This window comes from Anabas testudineus, chromosome 1 (assembly GCF_900324465.2).
Source record: "Anabas testudineus chromosome 1, fAnaTes1.2, whole genome shotgun sequence".
Taxonomy (NCBI): domain Eukaryota; kingdom Metazoa; phylum Chordata; class Actinopteri; order Anabantiformes; family Anabantidae; genus Anabas; species Anabas testudineus.
In genome coordinates, this window is record NC_046610.1 from 8,658,256 (window position 1) to 8,683,524 (window position 25,269).

The 25,269-nt window shown below is 39.9% G+C and overlaps 3 protein-coding genes across 6 annotated transcripts in view; 1 reads left to right on the forward strand and 2 right to left on the reverse strand.

The window, feature by feature from the left end:
• Nucleotides 1-8,258, reverse strand: part of arhgap10 (Rho GTPase activating protein 10) — a 43,589-nt gene extending 35,331 nt beyond the window's left edge. The window contains exons 1-2 of one of the 3 annotated variants that reach the window (XM_026359147.1): nucleotides 7,926-8,257; nucleotides 7,662-7,859 (exon numbers count right to left, since the gene is read on the reverse strand). In XM_026359147.1, the coding sequence (XP_026214932.1) occupies nucleotides 7,662-7,815 (154 nt within the window). In that variant the 5' untranslated portion in view covers nucleotides 7,816-7,859; nucleotides 7,926-8,257. Of the gene's footprint in view, nucleotides 1-7,661 lie in introns of all 3 variants that reach the window. The other 2 variants (XM_026359148.1, XM_026359146.1) reach the window with 2 other exon arrangements.
• A 1,390-nt stretch (nucleotides 8,259-9,648) lies between these two features.
• On the forward strand, nucleotides 9,649-18,958 carry prmt9 (protein arginine methyltransferase 9). Of its 2 annotated transcripts, XM_026359954.1 has the most exons (13): nucleotides 9,649-9,945; nucleotides 10,578-10,777; nucleotides 11,134-11,282; nucleotides 11,439-11,675; nucleotides 11,826-11,993; nucleotides 12,108-12,210; nucleotides 12,535-12,644; nucleotides 12,839-13,031; nucleotides 13,941-14,124; nucleotides 15,508-16,204; nucleotides 16,370-16,523; nucleotides 18,158-18,280; nucleotides 18,587-18,958. In XM_026359954.1, exons 2-13 carry the CDS (start codon nucleotides 10,580-10,582, stop codon nucleotides 18,827-18,829), a joined length of 2,559 nt encoding a protein of 852 aa, XP_026215739.1. In that variant the 5' UTR covers nucleotides 9,649-9,945; nucleotides 10,578-10,579; the 3' UTR covers nucleotides 18,830-18,958. The 2 variants fall into 2 exon arrangements, with proteins under 2 accessions (XP_026215739.1, XP_026215740.1); XM_026359955.1 differs by lacking the exons at nucleotides 9,649-9,945; nucleotides 10,578-10,777; nucleotides 11,134-11,282 and having other exon boundaries at nucleotides 11,535-11,653.
• A 147-nt stretch (nucleotides 18,959-19,105) lies between these two features.
• tmem184c (transmembrane protein 184C) lies at nucleotides 19,106-23,614 on the reverse strand. Its single transcript, XM_026359957.1, has 10 exons — nucleotides 23,020-23,614; nucleotides 22,571-22,701; nucleotides 22,446-22,482; nucleotides 22,159-22,364; nucleotides 21,878-21,952; nucleotides 21,686-21,779; nucleotides 21,474-21,586; nucleotides 21,217-21,316; nucleotides 20,953-21,124; nucleotides 19,106-20,825 (listed from the first exon to the last, which is right to left on the reverse strand). Exons 1-10 carry the CDS (start codon nucleotides 23,137-23,139, stop codon nucleotides 20,515-20,517), a joined length of 1,359 nt encoding a protein of 452 aa, XP_026215742.1. The 5' UTR covers nucleotides 23,140-23,614; the 3' UTR covers nucleotides 19,106-20,514.
• Nucleotides 23,615-25,269: the final 1,655 nt, after the last annotated feature.

The following is a 25,269-nucleotide window of genomic DNA, read 5'->3' on the forward strand; positions in this document are numbered from 1 at the left end:
ATTGTAGTGAGATAATCAGTCAATGTAATCAAGCAAAAGTGTGGCTAAAGTGAAAATGATTTTTGAGAAAAGAGATATTGTTAAAATTATTTTAAAAAGAATGCACAGTAACACAAATATAATGTGTGATATATTGCTAAATCCTTACTAGTCAGCTGGACAGCACACATAAATGCAGAATGGAAATTTCAGCTGCTCCCCCAGGTAGTAAAAACATGTTTAGACAACATTACACTGAAACGTAACACACTACATTACGCTGACATAAGGTCAGAGCAGTATTAAATGTCACTGTGTTGTAAAACATAATGAAGAGTTGACGGTTTTGTGTCTTTTTATGCCATTCAAGCATCCTTATTATAGAGATTATGTCAATTTGGGTCTGTGTATTGTGCTGTGGTATTTATTAGCATATTAAAGATATCTTCTACTTACAAGAGACAGAAACAAGGTCCAGATCACTGTGGACAATTACTGAGACAGTGATGTCAATGGATAGATTTGCAGGCTCTTAATTAGAGCCATATGTTACCATGGTGCACAAATCACACCCATCAACAATATGACTACACAGGCTGCTTGCACGTTTAACTCACTGCAGAGTAGAAAGTTAATATGAAAGGCTGGGCTATGTGAAGTTCATTACATAAAACATGAAGAATGAATGTTATCTGCTTGTGTGAAGCTCCAGCTTTAATCAACGTTAGGCAAAATTCAGAGAAGGAAGAAACTGCAAGAGTATTTGTGTCTTTGTACAGTGTCAATTGATGTCTCAACAGCATAGATCAACTGGATACAATCAGGGGAGTAATAAACAAAAGTGCCAGATGAGAGGCCTGCGTAACAGATTGAAATGATAGCTGATGTCCTTGAGGAAAGAACTATCACAGGATAGAAATACCACACACATTAGGGCACACGAGAGTCCAAGGCAAAGGCTTCTCCTGCTTTTTGCCTTTTAAAGAAAGGCATTTCAGAGCAAACCTGGGAACTGTCAAACTTGGATAGTTTCTCTGCAGAAAGCCAGAGACCCCGGTCTACTGAATCCAGAGTGTGAGTAACACAGACCCCACCTTACATCTATGTATCTGATATAACAGCCTGGGGTTTTCTGTGACAGGAAAAACCTGGAAAAAAACCCTGGCTATGTGACATAAACATCAGCACCCGTGTTCAGAAGAGGTGGGAAGAAAAACAAAGGCAACACAATGGGGAGTGTACTGAACCACGGGGCTGTAGTTAATATGACACATCACAGAACAAAGTAGTACAAGGAAAGGAAAACTATAAAATATAAAATGTCAGTAATTAGCAGTACTCCCAATATTAAGTTCCCAGTACCCAAAACATAGCTCTGAAATGTTTCAAAATGCTTTTGAGGGGCTCAAATTAGTGTGTGACATTTTACTTTCTATTATTAGAAATGCTGTTCCTGTTTATCACCCAACTGACCAATTAAATGTTTGAGGGTTAGTTTTATGTAGTTAATTGTGTGGTGTTGGTGGTTTTGAAACAAAAAAATCCTACTTTAATAGAGTTATTTGACTTTCATTATCTTGCACTTTTGTTACTGGCAGGACACAAACTAACTTTTGAGAGAGCACACACATCTCTTGAACTCATAAACTTCACTACATTTAACAATGGATTCCAATAAACTGAATGTATTACTTTTGAGTTTTTAACATCTGGCAGCATCCCGTGTGCTGCCAATGTTGTTATCGTTTGTTTTCAATGTAATGTTACACCTCCTGAGTTGAATTTGCATTTTCTATTCTTAAAACCTGATGCTACTGTCATATTGGGCTTTACATGTTACATAAAAGTATGAATCTCTATAGGCACTGTGTTTGCTTAATTACAGTCATGCTGCAGCATCATCATAAGATAAGTATGAAAATTGTGTTTTATAAATGCAGCATACCCAGGATGATACGCATCAATTACCTGAACCTGCTTTTTATTAACCATATCTTGAAGCAGGAAGCCTGCATTTGTGGCTGCTGCCAATGTTTTCCCCAAAACAACGCAGAAAAAGGTATGTATATGTCAAAGTTCAGCTGCTGAAGATGTCCACAGTGTATTCATTGGCAACTGTTGGAGTGTTGTTTGTTATGATTTCTACAGTCTCGTCAAATGTGCCAATAAGGTCACGATCCCCTCTGTCCAGCCCCTCAAAGAGCAGCCAGTGTTTACATGCTGCGCCTTTCCATAGTCCTTCCTGTTCCACTCGCCCATCATCTCTCTCGAAGCCGTGCTCCATGCTCAGCTCCCACCTTTGCCCTTGACAGTGACTGACCACTCATCCCTGCACGCTGACTACACAGCACACATTACTGACCATTAAAACGAGTCTGTAAGGCAAGAATACGTTGAATTATTAACAGCATCGGTCCAATAAGGGAAGTGACTGATCGTAATATTCTGGCACATATTCAAACACTTACAGTTACAATGCAGTGAAAGGTGCGTCAAATAATTCTGTACAAATATCTGCACCAAAAAAAGCCTCGTCCAAAGCACTGTCGTGCCATCAAGCTAAAATAGACTATCGCTGTTACAGGAGGCCTTGTTCTCTCTCAAGAGAGAGATGAAAAAGCGTTCCTCCCACATGACTTCATGTCTTGTGCTAATGCGATTTTAATGAAAGATTGTGATGTGGCTCTTTGGCAGAATCAGTTATTGTGATTACAGAGAGCTGCAGTGAGCCAAAGCACACGATGGCAGACTACTCTGCCACAACCTGTATGCCAGTGAGAAAGAAACCTTAACATGGCTGTTTTTTCAAAGAGGAACTGAAACTGAAGCAGAAAAAACTAAAATCATTTTTTATGAGCCAATTGGTCAGTTCACCAGAGGAAATCCAGCTGTGGAAGTGACTATCACTGACCCCCACATTTCAGATCACTGCAGCAATAACAGATCCTGCACACTATCAAACTATTAAAACTGGCTGACAGGCAATGACAAGATCGCATACAAAACATCTCTTTAAAAACGTAGAATTCACATTCTCTGCTACAAACAGTACATCTATACGTTTCCTAAAGACAGCAGTGAGGGGTAGTTGAGAGGGTACGGACAGGACACAGTTCCTGTGAAGGAAACCCTCTGAAACAGAAGCACATCTGTGTGTTGCTCCTTTAGTGGGTACTTCCATGTCATGGATCTCTGGCCCAGGACCCCGCTTTAAAGTTTCCTCTCAGAATCAAGGACTTTCCGTAGTGGGACATCCTCCCAGCCGTAGGAGTGGGAGTTGCTGAAAGGCTGTGAAAGGTCTGGGATTTGGAGATCATCAACTGTCCTTTAGGCTGTTCAAACACCAGATCACGCTGAGTAAACACAAAGCATTTTATCATCTGACTCTTAAATCCACAGCTTTTAATATACATTATTTGAATGACTTAATGAGTGAATGCACCATTCACCATAATGCTAGATCAATCAGATGTTTTTTGAATCTTGAACCTCCCTGTGAAGCCGATAGTGACGAGGATATACAGAGAGGATTACAAGGATTACACAGTTTAGCCTCCTCAAATCAACTCTACTCATCAAAAGCACCTGCCTGAGCTCACAATTTCATCTACTGATACTAATTTATTAACTTCAAAGCTGCACAACGACAAACAAGACAGATTTGGAAGAAAGAATATATGATATGAATATAATTGTGATATGTTCTGTGATCTCTGTCAGGAGAAGAACCAAACACAGGAACATATGCTCATGAGACAAGATTATCAGAGTAATATCCAAGTAATAAGAATTAGGCTGGGGCTGAGCTCCACCTTGGCATGACAAATGCACAACCATGTTATTTAAATACTCACACTGACATTAAGCTATTGCTTCTAAATCTACTGTGTTTATTACAACTGTGAATTGATTATATCACTGTGCTTATTAAGTCTGAGAACATGATGATAGAGAAAAAAAACTAAATCATGGATACAGACTTCAATTAGGCTATTCCCCATTATACAAAATTATCAGGTTGAAAGTTCAGCAGTTAAAAGCACAACTAATCGGACGTTGTGCTCCAAGGGTCAGAGTGTTTTAGGGTCAGAGTATGTGTCCACATATCTTTAACTACCTGTAGGGCTCTAACTAATGATTATTTTCACCAGCCTAACTATTGACGAGCAAATACTTGTCAGTCAATTGGTCTATAAAGGTTCCACAACTTATTCAAAGTAACTGTTTTTTATTTTTTTAACAATAAAAACATACTATTACTACTATTACTATTAAATGAGATTAAGAAAAGCAGAGGGCATTGGTATTTGCAAGGTTAGTAAGCAAATAATGGGCACTATCCTTTAAAAAGTACTTTAAATTAATTAGTAAAATCAACACTCACACCAGCTGTAATGTGAGTGTTATCAGTCCAAGATGTATGGTTGGGTAAATCAGCCTCGCCCTAAATTAAATATCAACATAGAAAAACACCCTTTGTAAACATTAGCAAGGCGTTAATGTCTAGATAACATCTAAAACAAGGTGGCCATGGGAAATAAGACTTTATATTGTTGTTGTTACAGTTGGATAATGTTTGAGGGGCTCTACTACCCCTATTAGTAAGAAGAGTAAACACCTCCAAGAACACTGATAGAAAGGACAAGAGCTTTATCACAAATATCGTCCATGAAGGCTTAGAAAAAAGGCTGAGAAGAAAAAAAAAAGGGGCAGTGAAATTCATTAATGTCAGAACATAAGAACGTGACAACCAGTTCCTTCCTGAAACTTCAGCTGACTTTGCAATAGTCCCATTGGGAGTGTGTGTCCAGAGTTCCCTTTTCCTTGTCATATACTCTATATACTCTCTAGAGTAGGCACAGACTTAATTTGTTTTAACGTACCAGACGTTTGATGTGCGTCACTATGTTGATCATACTTTGAATCAACAGCTTAAAAGTGACGCGTAATTTAGCCACAAGTCACATGAGGTGCGACATACAAGATGTGACATGTCCTCTTGAAATAAGATACCATGCTTCTGTTAACACCAACACAGTAGAGCATCAGTATGAAGTCATCTGTGACCAACAGCTCATATTCTGTGGTGGTTCTCCTATTAGCTATGTGTAGCTGCAAAAGGTGGGGCAGAGTGCTCTCTTCAATGAGTTACAGGCAAATAAAACTGCAGGGAAAGATTATTTGCATTTCAAGTTAATCTCTTAATTGTCTATAAACATGTGGTACAGTCACACATACACACTAACAAAAACAACAGGTCTCCTGAAAACTAGCAAAAAAAAGATGCACGATGTTCAGAACAGCGAGAGGGTCCAGGGTAGAAGGGCAAGGCTTCCTGCACCTGACCACATGTACACAAATAGCTCCTGAGTACAACAGTAAAAGCAGAGTGCAGGATGACAGCGTGAAGCATTAAGCCACGAATGGTTCCACTCATGTCAGCAAAGAGCAAGACTGAAGCTGCAGAACTGGAGCGACTGAAGCGAAAATAAATGACACCTGCTCTGATAAAATACGGGCTTCTAGTTAAATGAGTAGACATCGCAAAATGTCATCTCATTGCTGCTTCATTTGCTACATCGCCGTACAGCATGCCGCAACCAGAAAAGATCTACACCAACACAAAAACAAAAAAAATATATATGCACAGAATATGTAAAGATATGACATTAATACTCCCCCTCCCCCTTATAGTGGTACACCAATAATAAGTACACTCCCAGATATCTGCACTCCTATACGACCTTCACCTCCTCCCCCTGTATAGGGAGAGGAGTGATGGGACTCCCAGATGTTCTGAAGTCCATCACTAAGTCCTTTGTTTTACCGATGTTGAGTTGAAGATAGTTTAGTACACATTAGCCCACAAAACTGTCCACAACTTCCTGGTACTCTGTGACATCTACACCCTGAATACATCCTACAACTGCAGAGTCATCAGAGAACCTCTGAAGATGGCAGGACTCCGAGTTGTACCTGAAGTCTGAGGTGTACAGGTTGAAACAGCAGGGAGACAGAAGTGCCCCCTGTGGAGCACATGTGCTACAGACAACAATGTCAGACACAAAAAACGGAGGTCAGAGGGACTCCAGGTTCAGCCTCTCAAAAGCCTTCATAATATGTAAGGTCAGAGTCACTCATCTGTAGTCATTAAGAACTCTGGGACATAGTTTCTTATTCAAACAACTTTTTCCACCCAAGAGGAACTCTCTACAGATGCAGGCTAAGACTGAAAGTATGTTGGAGAACACCACATAGCTGGGAGGCGCAGGCTCTCTGCACCCTTGGGCTGATTCCATCTGGCCCTGCAGCCTTTGTGGGTTGAAGCCTGTTCAGCTCTCTCCTCACCTGATCTGCCGAGATGGACATCATGTGGGTGGTGGCAGTGGGGGAGGGTCTGAGGAGTCTGTAGTAAAGCTGAAGAGCAGGGGGCTCTGAGGCTCAACCTGGGATCTATTTTAAATATGATTACATTCATTGGCTGGGGCCACAGTCACCTGGCTGCTGGACATTTAGTCGGTGATGCTTAAGGGTTTGTTCCAGTTTCAGACAACAATCTCTACATTTGGGTCCAATACCAATAATACAGACTACTCAGAATCATTAGAAAGCAAAACTTGGGCTGCACAGAGCCATTGATTTCATTATACAGCAGCTTACTTCCTTAATTATCAAATACATCTATACCAAGATTGCTTCCTTGTCAAGAGCTCTAAAAATTTGATTAAACCATATAAAACACAAAAAATCAAAAACAATCCTCACATTTGAGAAACTGAAACTAACGAATGTTTTAAGTTGATCATTTCCTACTTGTAAAAATGTCAATAAAACACTGCTTAATGTCTCTGACACTTTGCAGTCAGCATAAACCAAACTCCCCGTGTGAGTCTGACAAGGCCTTAAGTTGCTGAGCGTCTTCTTTGAATGATTTAAGTTGTCCTAAAGGCAAAATAACAGACATACCTTAGTACTAACAACTAACCAGTAGAATGAAAACTACTAGTAGTAGTAGAAAAAAAACAAACAAACATGTGTGACAGTGCAAGTTGTAGCACTGCTGCACAGACATGCCTGAAACCTGCCTGTCTACACTACAGCACTGCAATAACCCCACTGTTTAAGTTGGAGACAGACTAGACTGAAAATTACTTTCAGTTTTTAGTTTGTTCTCAAAATTACATTTGATTTTCTGAGTTTTATAAAGTAGGTACACCAGGGGATTTTCCAACAGGCCATAGTGAAAGCAGTTTTGATGACCATTGTTCCAGTCTTGCTGTAAGCATCTCACTACGAAGCCCAGCCCAGAGTAGAGTTCACACAGATAAAGATCTAATCATGTTGGCCCAGTTGAGGAGTGTGACAGAGACTTATGAGAAACCTCAGAGACACTTTCTTTAAATGTTGGCCTCAAAGTATGAATAATAACAACAATAATAAATTGAAAAACTGAAAAACACAACAAAACACAGCGATATTCAAGCTGATGGAAAAAAAAAACAACGCCTTCATGTGGTCTTTAAGCCTCTCTCTCTGTCCCTTTACTGGATGGACTTAGTTAAATATTCATTAAACTTTACACAAGCTGTCACAACATGGGAGGAACAGCCACTTGCAAACTGAGAAAGTGCACGAGTTTTGGTGAATGAACATGCCAAATGTTCTTATTCACATCCACTTACGCTTGGTTGCATTGATGAGGTTCTTCCCGTCCTTGTAGAGCTCTTTAATGAACCTGTTGGTTTTGTCCAGCTCTGCTTCGTGTGCCTTGATTTTGTCCCTGAAGCCTGGACTGTCCAAGTAGCACTCGCTGAACTCCAGCGGGTGTAGTCCCATTTTCCTGACAGGCTGCTAGCTTCGTTTGCCAAACACTGTACAAACTGTACAAAAACGTGTGTCACTGGGTAACTTTAAAAAAAAAAAACAATAAAATAAAATAAAAATACCTTTAGAATGAAATCACTGCTGCGTTTGCTCAAGTTTCAAGTCTGGCAGAGCAAAACATAGCTACGTGAAGCAGCAGCAGCTAACGGAGGCTAGCATGACAACTTGTCCCGACATGGGTGTTGTTCAAATAACGGCTGGAGGAGCGAACAGGTACCGCGGTAAGAGCTGACAACAAGCCGCTGTCAGAGGAGGAACTCATCGGAAGTCGGTTCACGGGAGTTGTCACACAGTCATGGTGCCTGTATCCAATTTTTTCCTCCCCCCCCAGCAAACGTCCTCCTCCCCGCAGACTGACAGATTGAGAAACTCTGCTGACATGTGTGTGTGAAGCAAAACTTCTACCGAAGACGCACCGAGCGAGATGACTCACTCCTGGATACTTCCGCTTTCGCTTCGTCGTTGAATGTATATTGAGTGTATAGAAACAGCAAGTAAACATGGGCAGCACCACAACATTTAGTTTTGACGGCAGGCTAAATGGTGTCAGATAGTATTTATTTTATTATTAAAATCTGATACATGTGAGGAAGTGCCTTCTGGAAAAAGAATTAGGAGGTAAATGCGTTATTCATTAGCTGCCAGTAGATTTCTATTTAATGACCACAAATAATTTGGCAATCTTAAAGCTATTCTTTGTTAATTTCATAATGATATGAAAACATGTTAACTACAATAATACACGTTCATTATGTGAGTTGAACTAAGACTTATATCTGAAAACATTCCCCTGATGTGACCTAATTTATAGTGTGTGTGTGTGTGTGTGTGTGTGTGTGTGTGTGTGTGTGCTTTTGGCATCTTACCGTATCTATGCTTTAGAAATATCTTAGGTACTTTTCACAGTGATAGTGCTAGACTACCTTTTCCAGTGATGGAAAATACCTAAAAACCTCAAAATACCAAGTTGTGAAGTACTTTCATTTTCATTGCAAGTAGGGCAAATCAGCATGAGAGTGAAAGAAAGGATCATTACAACACATCGCAACACAACAGCTCGCTGTAGTCTAACAGAACAGTCTGTCTGTGATCACCATCATCACAACATCAGATGAGTTCAAGTCATTAAGAACCATGTGATTTAATAGCACTATGTAAGTGTTATATATATATATATATACCACTTGTTCCATGTATGTGTGGGATCCCATCATTGCTGGCTCACCAAGGGAGGACAATGCTGACCATGAATGACAAATAATCTGGTTCCCTACAGCCATGAAACCACCTTGTGCAAAGTCCAGGTGATTTCTTTTAACTAACCAAAATAAACCTAGAGCTTTGACTGCATACAGGAACGTGTATTACACCCTGAATCCCTGAGCTTCTGTTACAAGCTCAGTGAACAAGGTCAAACATCCAGATGTTCAGCAGCAATTTCCCAATCAATCACATTACACAGGAAACGGGTAAGATGTTTAAAAGTGCCTTTTAGTCTGACCCAGTTATGTGCTGCAGTCTTCAACCTACGAGTAGGGTGGGGATTTTCGTAGGTGTCCACTATCTTGACGATGTGTCATCTTTGATCATGTCTTCACATTAGTCCCACTAGAGGTAAATCTGAGGCTGTAACATTTACTTAAATGTAATTTGTAGAAACATAGATAAAATATAATTCAGCGTGCTTCTTGCAGTGAATCTATCCTGCTCCCAACTTCAGAAATATATTAAACATCGGTACCAATGACCCTGTGGAACCTTGTGTTCTTGCTTGTTATTTTCGGAGTTGTTTAGCGCACGGACCCTTCTCCTGTGTAACACTGAAGGACTCCAGCATGGACGATTTTTAGCGTAATTAAGTGAAAAAAAATGTATTTTGTTTATAACATTACGTGAATATAAATAGATATTTTACATTTTTTTACGTAGCCTATCGTAGCGACTGTCAGAAGATGTTTTATCATGGGAGCTAGCTAGCTAATGTAAGAAGAGCCGCTAAACGTTACGACTTAGTTCATGTTTGTTAAATAAACAGCAACAGTTCAGATAAACAACAGCGACTTTCTGCCAACACATCAAACAGTAAGTCAACGCCATTTGTTTCTTGTTAGCCTTAATTAACATTATTTTTACAACATGATGAAATGTATATGATTCAATTTAACGAAGAACTGATGCATATTAAATGTTTCAACAGTTATTCTTGGTGTGAGAAAACAAGTAAATCACCTCATGTTCACAATTTAATTTTGTGACTTATTGCATAATATTAATTTTAAGTTAAGTGACACTTTGTTACTGATATTGTTTCATTAATATGTTTATGTTACTGGTGGAAAGAATGTCCATAGCCATGGATATATACATATACATATACATATACCATATATATGGTACAGTGGTGGGTAAGAGTTGCAGGAAACAATTATTTACATAATGGATTCCAGCCACTTTCCAAAAAATTAGTTTTCTATAAGTAAAGTAAAGAAAAGTCACCAAATGCTCACATTTAACTATCAAACTTTTGTCAGTTTTGCCTGAAAAATGATGAATCAATTACGCTAATAGTTCGATCATATGATTATATTATTTAGTTAGTTATTCAACTAATTTATTAATCAGATAATGGTTGCAACTTGCTGACTAACACCCCTGCTGCAGGTGGCTTTAGTCATATTAAATTATTATTGTCATTGCTTCCTTTTTTATCAAAGGGATGCCTAATGCCAATGGAAGGCCCAAGCATGGCAGGAGGGCCCGACGGCGACGCAGAGAGGACCCCGCCCGGAATGAGCTGGTCTCTAGCTCCCTAGAAAGTGCCCAACAGTGTCTGTTCAACCAAGACTATGGAACTGCATTTGTGCACTACCTTCTTGTCCTCAACCTTGCACCTGTGTTTAAGGACTTTGCGAGGGTAATGACTGTTTACACTACTCTGGAAACCAGACTGAGTACATTCACTGCCAAATATTGTGCACACCTAACAAGTAACCACACTCAAACATTAAGGGGCTGTGTCTGAAATAATTCTAATGTTCACTGAACACTGCTGTTTTGTTTCATCCTGGAATTTTTGAGTGCACTGTATAGTGGATCATTTTACACTAAGAACTCAGTGGTGGACTGTAAATGTTGTTTGCTGTATAGTACATTGTGATTTTGGATAAAGGCACAAGTGTTCAGATGTTTCTCACTCTGTAGAAACAAAGTAGTCCCTGCTGCAGGAAGTAAAAATGTTCAGATTTCAGTGTGATTTTGTGATTTCTCCAGGACTCCTTCAGGTTCACTCTCTTCAAATGGGCAGAAGAGCTGGACTCTGTGGGCCGCATCCAGGACCTATTTAACTGTTATGAACAAGCTCTGGAACTTTTCCCTGCTGATGAGGTCATCCTGAACAGCATGGGCGAACACCTGTTCAGGTAGTGTCCTCTGAATAAATATTTAGCACTGTGTAAATACTGAACTCTAACAACAGGTCGCCACTTGCATAGTTTTATGGCATGGTGTAGTTTATTTTATGACATTTCTGTTTATACTGTGTTTGACCATATTGCACCTGTCTTGTTATTATCCAGGATGGGATTTAGAGATGAAGCTGCTGGGCATTTCCACAAGGCCTTAAAGCTGAGACCAGACTATCCAGAAGCCAGGGAAAACTTCCACCGTGTGGCCAACTGGCTGGTTGAGCGCTGGCATTTTCTAATGCTTAACGACCACGGGAGGAACTGCAAGTATCAGCAAGCCATTCAGAAGGCTGTTCAGAGTGGCTGCAACACTGTGCTTGACATAGGTACTGGCACTGGGATCCTTGGGTGAGAATTTGGAAATTGTTTTAGTTCTGGTGTCCGTTGTGTTTGTGAATTAGAACTTGAACCTGATGTGCTAGCACACATATGAAGTTTAACTACAGATAGAACAGGACTTGTTTTAATGCATGTTTATTATTTTTTCTCTCCGTTAAGCATGTGTGCTAAGAAGGCAGGGGCGGACGAGGTGTATGCCTGTGAGCTGTCGAAGACGATGTATGAACTGGCCTGTGAGGTGGTGGCTGCTAATGGAATGGAAGGAAGCATCAAGATCCTCCATATGAAATCTCTGGAGATGGAAGTGCCCAAAGACATCCCCCACCGGTAAAACGTACACATAAACACTTTCCCACTGCTTGTTTTCACATGAATGTTTAAGATTAAAACATTAATTATTGTGTTTTTCTATCGAATGTAATGTTTTTGATCTTCTATTAGGGTATCGCTGGTGGTGACAGAGACTGTAGATGCAGGATTGTTTGGAGAGGGCATAATAGAGAGTCTCATTCATGCCTGGCACCACCTGCTGCTGCCTCCGCAGGTAATTTCAAATATTCAATACAAACACAGGACAGAAAACAGAACATTGTCCTCCAGTCACCATAGTACAATATTAACATGTCTTGTTGTCGGCATCCAAAATCTGTTGCTGTTTGCCTCAGATGTACAGGATTCCCACAATCATACAAATGTTAAAAACAAAAAAGGCAAAGAAATGTTTTACTACAGGGAAGAAAACTAAAGATGGATTTAAGGCATGTTACGCCCATGAATGTCCAGAAAAGTTCTGTACAAAGTTCTGTAATTGGCTGTGCAGACGTTTGTGCTATCGTATCATTAAAAGCACATGTTTCTTGTTGTAAAGAGAGGAGAGAATGAATTCAGGGAGCAGTCTGCCACAGGACGGGTTATACCCGCTGGAGCCACTGTGTTTGGTATGGCTTTCGAGTGCCTCGAGATCCGCCGGCATCACAGGTAGGCCCTGGCAAATTTCCTTCAGTAGGTGTGTATCTGATATTTTCTTAATGCTGTGGACTTATATGGTACATTCTTAGTTTCTCAACTTGTTTACTCATGAATGTCAGACAGACAAGGCCTGTGCTTCAGTTGTTTTAGTAGAAGGTGTCTAGACCTGGCCTCAGATTGGTGTTTTGTTTTTTAACTTGCAGGCTTTGTGTGTCAGACGTTGGCAGCCTGTCCATGGCTGCAGCTGGAGAGCTGCGTAGCCCAGTGAGCTGCAGCTCTGAGCCAGACGACTCCATGGAGCCGTACACAACAGAGAGACTCAGCAGACTGCCGGGAGGATATAAACCCCTCACAGAGCCCTTCACAGCGCTCAACATAGATTTCAATAACGTGGAGGTGAGCACAGACATCTCTGAGAACAGACACTGATAAACTTTTTGCGGGGTACGTTTAAAAACAACCTTTCCGAATAGACTGAAGAGTATTTATAATTAATGAATCATCTGTTCAACCCACTGTAGAGTTATTAATGATATAATTGAGTAATTAATTTACTCAACTTTTGTACGTTCTCCGTGTTTGATTCACAGCCCAGTGAGAAAATTCACTGCTTATTTGTTACCTAGAGTCAAGCAGAAAAAAATATGGTGAGGAAAAATGATTTATTTACCGAACCATATGTCTTTTGGTCCTAACAATATTTGTTGCCTTATAGTCTTAAATAGTGCATACAAGTGAGTACTTATTATTTATCTGGAAGCCTGCAGGGATTGTCTGATTGATTAGTTCCCAGAACAGATTGTGTGAGAGATTGTTTGTCTGCTAGACACAAGACACCTGTAGGATAATGTGATGATACATTTATACACAGAAACTGAAACTATCATCTTACATTGGACGTGTGTATAGTTTTAAGTGTGTTCAGTTTGTGTCGTCATCCTACAAATGTGAAAGTGAGCTGGCTTGACAAATAAGTACAAAGGAAATGTAATGTAATGTAGTTGTTTTGTGATTCCCTGCAATTTCCCATTCACAGATACTGAGGGATTTTGTGTTACAAAAAATATTATTATTTACATTTGATACCTTGAGCTCAAACTGAAACATCTTTTCCTTACACAGCCATCAGGGGTCGATATTCTTTTCAACAATTTTAGCATTACGTTTGGATCTACAGTAGTTCTGATCTAGTTTGAAATAGTTTGTTGTTAAATATGATCCAGCTCTTAACTGTGACTCAACAAGGAACTTGTTTGCATAGAAAATCCAACTGTTGTAAATTCAGACTTTCTACTATGTGTATAGGAGCTGGAGGGCCTGAGCTCCAGGCAGGTCCAGCAGATCCGCCTGCCTGTAATTCAGGAGGGGGAGCTGGATGCTCTTGCTGTGTGGTTCCAGCTCCACCTGGATGAGGAGAGCAGTCTGTCTACTGGACCTCAAGAGGACACCTGCTGGGAGCAAGCCATCTACCCTGTCCACGGCACCAGGGGTAAGATAGTAACAAGGTGTTCATTGAATGCTTTGTACATGGAATACTGGATATAAACTTATGTCCACTTCAAGCTACATGTGTGTCCAGTGTTACATCCAGGGCATTTTCCATGAAGTTGTTTCAAACTAACTTGAACTGAGCATGTTTTTTTTGTACTTTGTATTATCTGCTTCTGTTTGTCTTGCATTTCCATAATATATCAAAAGAGGGCAGTGTGATGTAGACTACACTGCTAACATTTTAAACCCCCTTTCGAATAGAGAGCATGGCTGTATTAAGAATACGTTTGCTGATAATTGTTAATATTATGTCTCTATTTATTTGTGAATTTTTAATTTTAATAGAAGATGATCACACAGAAGGATTTAGTTTCTTGAAATTAAGAGAAATGATGCCAGTGTAAAATTTAAAACCATCTCTAGTGAAGTTAATTCTTTTTATGATATTTAAGGCTTCTGATAATGTTGTAAGTTCTATACTTTCAACAATAGATTTTTGCCACCTGCAAAACATTTCAATTGGTTCTTAAGTATTAAATTAAACGTGCCAAATCTCTGCACACTCTTTACTCGCCTGCGTGAATTTAATAGCCACTGAATGGTGGTGACATATTCCAGTTGGCATCGCAGCACATCATGTTTCAGACAGGACTCAACAGCATTTCACAGCACTGCTAATTGGCTGGGGCAGCGTCGGGGGAGCTGCCACCTTTCCCGGTGATCACCGACATCCGTTTCTCAGCCGCTGTGCGTGATCGCCTGTGACACTATTTAGCGTTCATGAAATTCTTATAGGCAATAAATATGCATTTTTCCCAAATGCCTCTGACAAGCCCTGTGCTGACTCGAAGACATGAACAGATGTTATTCCTGTAGGAATCCTTTTTGTGCCTCTCCCCCCTCACTCTGTACCCGGTCCCCTGAATCTCATTTCTCTGTTGGCCTCGCTCTTCCTTCCTCTCCCTTTTGCTTTACGTATTCTTCTTTCTTTTCTGCGTCTTTTCTCCATTTCTACAACCATTTAACAATGTTTAAATGTTTCTTCCGTGCTATCTTAAAATTACAACCCCCTGAGCATAACATTATGAATGTTTCTGCTGAAAACGTGTCTACATTTCTGTCAGTGTTCCTCCTCGGTTGCTTATTTTAGGTTTTGTTAGTTTTCCGCTGTACAGTAGTTGCAGATAAACCCTTTAGTTAAATTTTCTATACTTCTTTTATTTCAATATTGTCTGAACCATAGCAGCCATACAAGAACATGATCAAAATAGATAACACTTCTTTATGTTTTCTAATTTAAATAAGAATACCTAATGTTATGTAATATGTGTTGTATGTATAATGGTTAAATAAGCCAAGTCATTATTTTTTGTTTCTTCAGCGTTTGCCTTGAAACCTCATGACGAGCTGGTTGTTGAAGTCTCCTGCCGAGATGCCTACTTGAGGCTCTGCGCCGTTGCTGTGGTAAGAGATGGGCATGAAATCCGTCTGGACTTGCAGCACGCTAAAACCCCCATTTCAAACGCCAACCCAGAAGCAGAACTGTGCAGTGCATTAGCGTGTCTTCAGACGGATCAGACTCAAACAAAAGACTTCTGCATGCTGGAATGTTCGGAAATGGCGCTCCTGAACAATCAGGACTACCATCAGAGGTTTTGCAGTGCGCTGGCCAAACTCATCTCCAGGCTGAAGGTTAAATGTGAAAACAGGCAGCAAGGATCAGGTGTTCCACCAGACTTTACTGATCCTGCAAACTCCACAGACTGTAGTGACCTACTGTACGTGCTGGACGTTTCAGAGGGCTTCTCTCTGCTCTCCCTCATTGCTGCCAGCCAGGGTCATGTAAAAGCCTACAGCTCTGTGGAAAAGAACAAGCAACAGGAAGTGCTAAGGAGACTGGCTTATTCCAATAATATCCCAGAGCAGCATCTAGAGTTCTGGCTCAACAACTCAGAGGATGAACAGGGGATGCTGCAGAGGCCGTCCAGGGAGAAGCTGTGGAGCGCCATCATCCTGGACTGTGTAGAGACCTGTGGTCTGATCAGACAGAAGTTAATGGAGAAGGCTTCTCTGGCCAGGTATGTGGAAGTGGCTGAAATAGTTTTAGGACTGGTAGGAAGCTAACTGAGGAGATGAAGAAATGTTTGATGACTTATGAACTTTATAGTTCTATGTAGTTCTGATTATCATGTTACAGTTTACATAGGTAAAAATATAATTAATATAATTATGATTTTTACTAGGTGTCTGCTGGAGGAAGGAGGACGTGTTTTCCCTGAACGGATTGTGGTGCATGGTATGCTGGTGGAGTCGGACGTGCTGCTGCTAGAAAGTGCTGTTCAGGGTCAGGAGCCAACACTAGGATTTAATATCGCTCCTTTTATCAACCAGTTCACTGTAAGTGTACCAACATAAGCTACCCATAAGCTGTATTGAGTTTAACTTACTCGTATTTACTTTGCATGTGACATAAAATGCATCAAAGTATCTTAAAGGCTCAGAAATCCTTTATAAGTTGAGCTGAGTTGAGTTGAACACTGACTATATACAGTATACTCTATGTGTTTGTACTACTGTATACTATATTTTATTATTTATATTTTTACCATCCCAACTTTCTTGAAATGGATATAATAACAGTAAATTCCCCAGTAGAACATTTTAAGATATTTTCACTGTTAAGAGCAATGAAACTTTTTTTTTTTCTCTTTAATCAACATCGAGTCTAAAAGAATGTGAACAAGAGGTCGATGACACCAACATACTTCTGTGCTATTAATCAACTTACTGCAGCTTGAGTGGTTCTGTTGTGAGATTCAGATTTAAAATAGTGATTTCAAATGATGTATCAAATAGATGTGTCCAGAATAATTCAGTGGAAATCACACTTAACCATAATATCAAGCTGAAATTGCTTCACAACTTACAGAAGTTGTGAAATCTTTTGTTCACCTCAGGCCTCTGATATCTCGTATTCTGTCTCAAGTTTCTGATGCAACTGTCAATATTGACATTACACAGACACTCTGCTGTGTTGCTCTCAGCTTTGGTTAAACATGTCTGACTGCATAGTAAAGAAACAGAACAGATTATTTCACATATTAATGATAATCAGACACATAATGTGTCCACCTGCCGTGTTTGATTTGTCTTTTGTGGGACCAGGTTTTTCACATTGAATAACAGGGTCCATGTCTGTGTTTTCAGTTTTGCAGTTTTCTTCTTCCTGCTTCCTATCTGTGTTAAAAAAGCTGCAAAATCCCTTTGAATTCTTTTTCTTTATTTGGTCTGGAAATTATCCTTTTTTTTTTCTTTTTTCTTTTCAGCATCATGTTTGTGTTCTAATTTTGCAGGCCCCTCACGGGACGGTCTTTTGTTTTAACAGATGTTGTCTTTGAAGCCCTCAGTGGAGGGCACTTTCTAGCACAACTGTCACACAAGACACAACACACAGCTTGGCCCAAGACATTCCTACCTGAATCCATCAGTACACATTACATCAAGCACATCAAACAGCAGGCTCTGCGGTCTGCACAACTGTGACAGGGAGGAGGAAAGATTCTTTTGTTCTGCAGTAAAGGAAACAGTGACACTTTCTGTGATGCCACTTCGGTTCCTCTCTCTGCTTTTAAGTCTGCTGCCCTGCAGAATGGTCTGTTTGTCAAGTTTGAGTTTGAGTGGAGTTTGCGATGGAATATTCTGAGCATGAATCAGCGATTGAGTGATTTTCTGATGACATTATGAATTGCAACCTAACATATACTGGTGTATGAGGAAGAGTGCCAACATCAACTTTGCCTGACGAGGAATTTTTACCAGTAGAATATGTACAGTGATGTTTTTTTTTTTTACTTGGATGGAAAATCCATTTCCCCTCTTGTAGACAGTGGATGCCAACCTGTGCACCTGTTTTGTGTTACATCACTGTCTGATCTGCATCTTTTCATGCAGTATGCAGTTCATTACTCGTTCTGTTATCAGACAGTCAAAACAGCCTTTTAAACACTCTATTTATCTTTTATGTCCTTTAGGTACCAGTCCATGTGTTTTTGGACTTTTCCACATTACAGTGCAGGCGTCTCAGCGAGTCTGTGGAGCTCTTTGTGCTTGACCTTATGGATGCCAATGCAAACTACACTAATAGAGAAGTCAAGGTAAGGCCCAGATTTAATAAAATACAATCACCTGCCACTTACCAACATTTCTAAGCGTCGCTGTTTGTATATTAAAATGCTTTTAGACACACAAGTTCCTGTTACTATTCATCCAGTGTTCTAACATGTGGCTATTTCCCCAAAGTGCAACTTAATAGTAAAGGCAGAAGTACATCTTCATTTAATTTGTTTTTTTGCATGTTATATTATTTTCAATAGAATCAAAACCTGACTGTGACAGAGTTCATTAGAAGACCGTAAATGTACCATCAAGTGTCATGTTAAGCCATAATCCCCATTTCTCAGGTCCAGGCTACGTCTTCAGGAAGAATAACGGCAATTCCGTTCTGGTACCACATCTTCCTGGACCAGGAGATCAGTGTCAGCACCCTCAGCCAGAACTCTCACTGGAAGCAGGCAGCCGTTGTGCTGCAGCAACCCCTGGAGGTTCGAGCTGGAGACTGGGTGTGCCTCGCTGTGAAGCTTCACAAGAGCACCATCTCAATATCAGCCAGTGTGGACAATGTCCCGGGGCCAATGGAGTGCTGATCTCTTACACTCTAGCTTTTACGGTTACTTTTGTATATTTTAGATTAGATTTAGACACATACTCTGTAGGGAATTGTACAAAATATGTATGTATGTCCATTATTTCATACCAGAAAGATATTAATATAACCAGTGTAATTTTTCAAACATGTCATACCACTCAGAGACCTGTGGACTCTTTTTGAGCTATGGTATTTAGTAGCCTGCATGACTCAAACCCTTTTAGGTCCCAATGGGAAACCTGGTTCATCACCATGAAATAATTTTCTGCGAAACTTCATGTTATGCTTTTATTTGTAATTTGTGCTTGTAGTATTCGTAAGTATAGTCTAGCTATTCTAGTTGTCTCTTTATTGTTTTTGTAAAGATGTATTGACAGACTTTTCTTAATGAATGCAGAAAAACTAAAATAAATAAAAAGGATATTATCCTATATATTTAAAAAAAATGTCAGAGGTGACGTTAAATTAATCTGTGATACACTTACATCAGCTCTGATAAAATCTTATCAGTTTTTATTTAAAAAATAAAATAAAATCATGTAAGGCAATGCAACTTGTACCAGGTCATGATGCAGATGATCCTGCTGATATGAGACATTTCTCAGTAAATACTACTGACTCATTAATCTGATATCCTTACACCATACATTACAACATGCTAATATCCCTGCACATGTCCACATAGGTCACGGTGACAAATCAATCTGGAGAATTTAAAACAATACAATAGAAAGATAAATGGCTTAGGTCTAGTAGCTGCAAAGTTGATCCAGTTACAGCCTAAAAAGAATGGAAAACAGAATAGTGATGCTGGAAAAAGGCTAAACTGATGTGGTGGACAGATTAGTTCCATGGCAGAACAAGGCATCATTGAAGACCAGTGAATACAATTCAATTAAATACTTTAAAGTGAGCTGTATGCAGTAACACACTCAGTTTCAAACGGACTTGTGCATATGGTTTTTGGATCGTACTCTTATCTACTTAAACCCTTAGGAAATACGTTGTATTGACACTGTAGTGTTGAAACACTGTTCAATCTTCCATTAAAACAGTTCCCGTTCTCTCAGGAATACACAGCTACTAGCTAGGGAAGCAAAAAGAAGCAGCTCATCCTGGACAGTGGATTCAATGTCTTCTGAAAACAGTGTGAAAATTAGACATACACACCGAGTATGTCTATTTCTCTTTATCATTGCATTAGAGACTGATATAACTGGGCTGGCAAATAAACTAAAATGTTTTCCTACAGAGAAGGCATACATCTTCATGCTTCCCTCAGACTCAGGCACCACGTAGTCTCTCATCAGGACAACAACACAAAGACAGCATTCTTTGAGTAAAAGTGTGCTCTTTGAGACGCACATAAAAACTGACCATACGTCTTTATCAATTTGAGTGGAGAAAAAGCATTCATAGGCTGCTGAGTCATATGCCTCACATGTACAATAAAAACTGCAGATTATCTAATAATTATTTTGTGTCAGTAACATCACTTAACATTCTTCCTGCGAGGTCCACTAGTTGTACACTTCCTGGCAAATGTCCAGTCTTACATGGTGCTTGTACCCACAGTTTTGATTATGTTGCATCAGTAATATCTGAAAGTCAATGGTAAGGCAAGTAACTGGGTCCTGCCCAACCATGTCTGCTAGAGTCTGTGAATCAGTCTTAAGACTGAGGCTAGGTGATCACAATGAGATCTGCCTCTGTTGGTTCTTTGGTTAAGTTGGTCCTTTCCTCTTCCTGAGTTTCTTCAGCCGTAGCCTCGTATCCTTCATCCCACGGGGCTGAGCTAAGTCCAGCAGGAGCTGACACTGAATGCGGAGTGTGGGTTCTCCCCAAGCCCTGGTACTGACCTTTGGGTGACGCTGGGTTTGATGCTGCCTCTGTGATGGCATCTTGGGAGGCTGAAGACAGCAGCCCAGATCGTTCACCATCGTTTTGTGCATCGCCAAAGTAGGCTTTCCTTGGACGGCCCATTACAGTTCTCCCTGTCAACGAGAACAAAAGTGTTTACAGTCTTCTCAGTGTTTTACAGGTTGGAGAATATGTTAGAGAAACTTAAGAGTAGAAAACACAGCTATGAAAGAACCCTAGTTCTAGCCAGGAGGAACCTACCGACATTGCGGACTTGTTCAGAAATGTCTGCTCTCACGTCAGAGATGTCCCACATTGCCAGGAAAGAGTCAAAGCAAGAGCCCTCCTCAGCCTCCTGGATGTAAGGCTTGTAGGTGAAGCTGAAATGATGGGCAATGGCTGCCAGAAACATCTCCACACATATGACAAAATCCTGGAGGCAACAAGACAGATGTTTGCAAAAGGTCAAACAATTGGGAATGAAAAAAAAAAAAAAAATTTTCCTTACTTTTTTTTTTAGTTTACCTGTAAGCCAGTAGCCACATCTTCCACACTTTTCCAGTCCCATGTTTGTTTCTCTGAGATAACGCCCACTTTTACCAGTATAGCAATGAACACAGCTTGCCTGGCAGAATTTTAAAATCATGCATGTCTATGTCACTTCACGACCAGGAAATACAACACATGCAAGTGTAAGAAATGAACAAAGTCTACATTTGTTTTAAGAATATCCCAGTACATGAGAAAATAGTCACGCCATTACGTTTAACTTGAGAAATTACCAGAAAGAGACGAACACCACCATTTTGACACACAGGAATTTGCCCACTGGTTTGATTGGACTCAGTTCCTCTCTCAGAGCTCGGTAGAACAGAACGAGGCAGTACATGGCAAACTAGTTAAAGCAAAGACAGAGAGAGATCTAGTTCACAAAAGGCTACATGTAAAATGTAAACAGGCAATAACTAATTAACTAACTAAAATAAACCATTACCAGCTGTGACATATTGTTGAAGATGACCAGGTAAGTCCATGCATTCTTCGAGCTGAAATTTCCTTCATCGTACACTCCACACAGCTGACAGATGCTGGGAAGAATAAAAAAAACAGGAATAATAAACTTCAACACAAACAGTAAAGGAAATGCTTTAATTTATAATAAAGAAAACATACAGAGCTTACTTACAGGGCAATCACTGTTGTAACAGGCCTCACAACTGTGTACTGCAACACTCCCAATTTGCATCTCAACAATAGAACTCTGCAAAATTAATGTATGACCTGAGTTAATATTAAACCAGTTTGACTACCTTTAGTTTGCTGATCTATTCAATTTAAATGAGACCCACACAGTGACGGTCATGATACAGAGAAGTGCTGAGGCAAGTATAATGACAGCATTTTAACATTTAAGTATCTAAGTACATGAGTCATTGTGAAAGTGTTACTACTCTATTAAAAACTCACTCTCCCATTGGCCACGGTGGGCAGCAGCAGAGAGGAGGCAGGTGTTTCTGCTGCTCCTGGACCTCCAGCATCAACACCAGACTGGGGTACTGATTTTCCAGGTAGTTAAGCAAGAATGTCATGAAATTGTAGATGACATAGGCCTCGTAGCACTCTCTGCATGTATCGACATAAATCGCTATGCTGGGGTATTTTAATGCAATCCACTGAAAGAATAAAAAGGGAAAATATTTAATAGGTAAACAGCGTCACCAACAAACAATATGATTAAATAATACACAACTTACACTGTCCAGGCTGTAAATCGGGACCATCCATAATATCCTAAAAAAACAATGATAATGCACCCATTAAAAAAAAAAGACACTTTGAGATACGTGACTACTGATGACATAACTGTTGACACTCTTACCTGATGATAGGTTTCTGAAGCTCAGGCTGAGTGTAGTGAACCAGATGTTGGAGAATACCCCATAATGATATGGGTATGGTCATGAAGACAAATATCCCAGCAATGAACCACGCTTTTTTATGTGTGCCAACCTGTCATTACATGGAAAGAACCAGTTAGAACAGTTAACATTCTTATTTCTTTATGCATTTCAGTAAGTATAATAAACTAGATGGTTTCTATATAATAAACTAGGTTGGTCTCCATTTCTCCTTTTGAAATATCATTAACACACCTCGACCATGAATATGAATAAAACAGACCTACTAAAATACACCAAATCTTTATTCAACTACAGTATTTGTTCTGTTTTAAGCTACATTCTGGTTTTAGTTAAACCAACAGTTTTCTTAGAAAAGCATCATTAATGAGCAACATGTTCATCAGATCCCACAACTGTTCACACTGACCCCAGACTTCTGCAGCTCCCAGATACACAAAGGCAGCAGGACGCACAGCAGCAACAAAATATACAGCACAACCACCAGCGGCCGAATCCAGCTTCTCCAGTTCCCACAGGAACAAGGCATGTTGACATGAAGAGGCCGGAGACTCCCCGACAGAACAGCTAGGAAACGCAGCTGACCTAGTCCCACACGTCCAGCGTTAACTCCGCATCGTTACGCCGTCAGTGGCTCGGTGGGAACTAAAATAACCGTCCACTACTGCAAATGAACTTCAGCTTCCTAATCAAAGCTAAGTTCCCCTCATGAAGACAAAGCTGTTAATCATCAGCTCATATAACTCGTGTTTAAGCTAGGTTGCTAGCGTTAGCTTGTCAGCTGTTTCACCCTCGGTTTCACCATGTAAACAAACAAAGCCGATGATCCATGCTGTCTGAAACGCGGATATTCTCTCCCATATAACTGTTAACGTAATCCAATTAACCTCCACACTGAAACACAAGTCAGCTCCCTGCGTAAATGCAAACTTGTCAGATTTTTAAAGACAGTTAGCATTAGTAGGTAAAAGTTTCTAAGTGCTGCTGAGTGTGTACTTCCTGTTGATCTCTGCAGCAGTGGGCCCGCCCACAATCTACAATTCTATTGGCTGTAAGGAGACGATTAGCCAATCAAACAAAAGAGCTAGGTTACGAAATGAGGTGACGCAAAGCTAGTTTGGTTGCCCGGCATTCTCGTTGCCCACATGGTCTGTGCTTCGGCCTCCAGATGGCGATGTGATTTAACAATTATCAGGAAACCAGGACAAATATTTATTATAATCATAAAGAACTAAATAGAGTTTTATGCTAATGTCTATATTCAACATGAACGGCCCATGTTTAGACTGAACTAAAACATATTGAAGGAATAAATGTGACACACACAGTTGAGACTTCAGTACATTTCAGTTTCTATAGTAGTAGTTTACATTGTACCAGTTAGTTTTAAGTTTAAAGTTGCATTTCCTGGGGGCTTTTGTTGAGAACAAAATAGCCTGTCTACCCTAAGTCTGTAGAGATAAAGAACACGCAGTTGTAGATGGATAATGTCTGGATAATATTCACATTTCTACGTACCATTCTACACACCGTCATATGTATATCATCTATATATTTCATCATACATTTACCTCTAATCTATTGGAGTATTGGATTGTGCAGCAGCATACAGTAGGCTAAATGTGAAGGCGATCAAACTGTATTTTATTTATCGTGAGGTGAACTACACTGAAAACCCCATATTTAAAAGCTAGATCCAAATTCAGTAACGCCATTTTCATTACCCTCCCAGATTTGCATTTATAAAGTCCATTTTATGGTATTAGTTTGATAAGTTCAATATAATCATCACATTTGAGCACTTATGATAAAAAAACAACCACTAGAACCTTATTTTTACCTTTACTTCATGTGCACACGTATATGCTTGAGATTATTTGTGTGTGTGTGTGTCTTTCTGTAAAATGAGGGGAGGCAGAACTTTCCTTTCTGTTGCACCATGTCTCCACTGCCCCACAGTCACAGAAATCAGTGGTTGTTGCAGGACAGATTGTTCATGAATTTTGAATTCATCCTTTTGGCTTTTATGAATTAGATATAGTCTTTGCCACAAGTCGTGCAGACGAGTGCCATGGTGGATAGCTTGGAGGGATTGCCATGCAAAGTGGCGTACAGGGTACAGCAATATAAGGGCAGGGTAGACAAACATATGCTGTGTTTGATCAGACCCAAAACATGTTTTAGCATAAAGGATGCAGCGTCCATCACGTCTCAGCGAATCATAGCCATAAGGCTGAAGCAGCTCATACAGCATGGGCCTCGCGGGATTTACACATAGATTGGATAAGGAGAATGGATAGGTCTGAGGAACAAAAATAATCAATGCACAACAAAGGAGGAGACATGCTGTCTGATTCCTGTGATATAGTGCATCAGCCAAAGTGCACCTCCTTTGTCAGAGGGATAGACAAGTCTGCAATTGTTCAATAATCACTTATTTATCTTAATTCATGAGCCATAGGCCTTTGTGTCAGGAAATGTTCAGACTCACATGGAGTGTTCTTCATCTGCGCCTGAATAACAACACAAGTATGATGGAGCTGAAGAAGTCATACAACATAAACAGCAGTTATATAAAAATGAGAATTGTAACCGTTGTCTTTTTAAAGGACTATATCTGGTAATATTATCAGATTAACTTTATAAACAATTTACATAG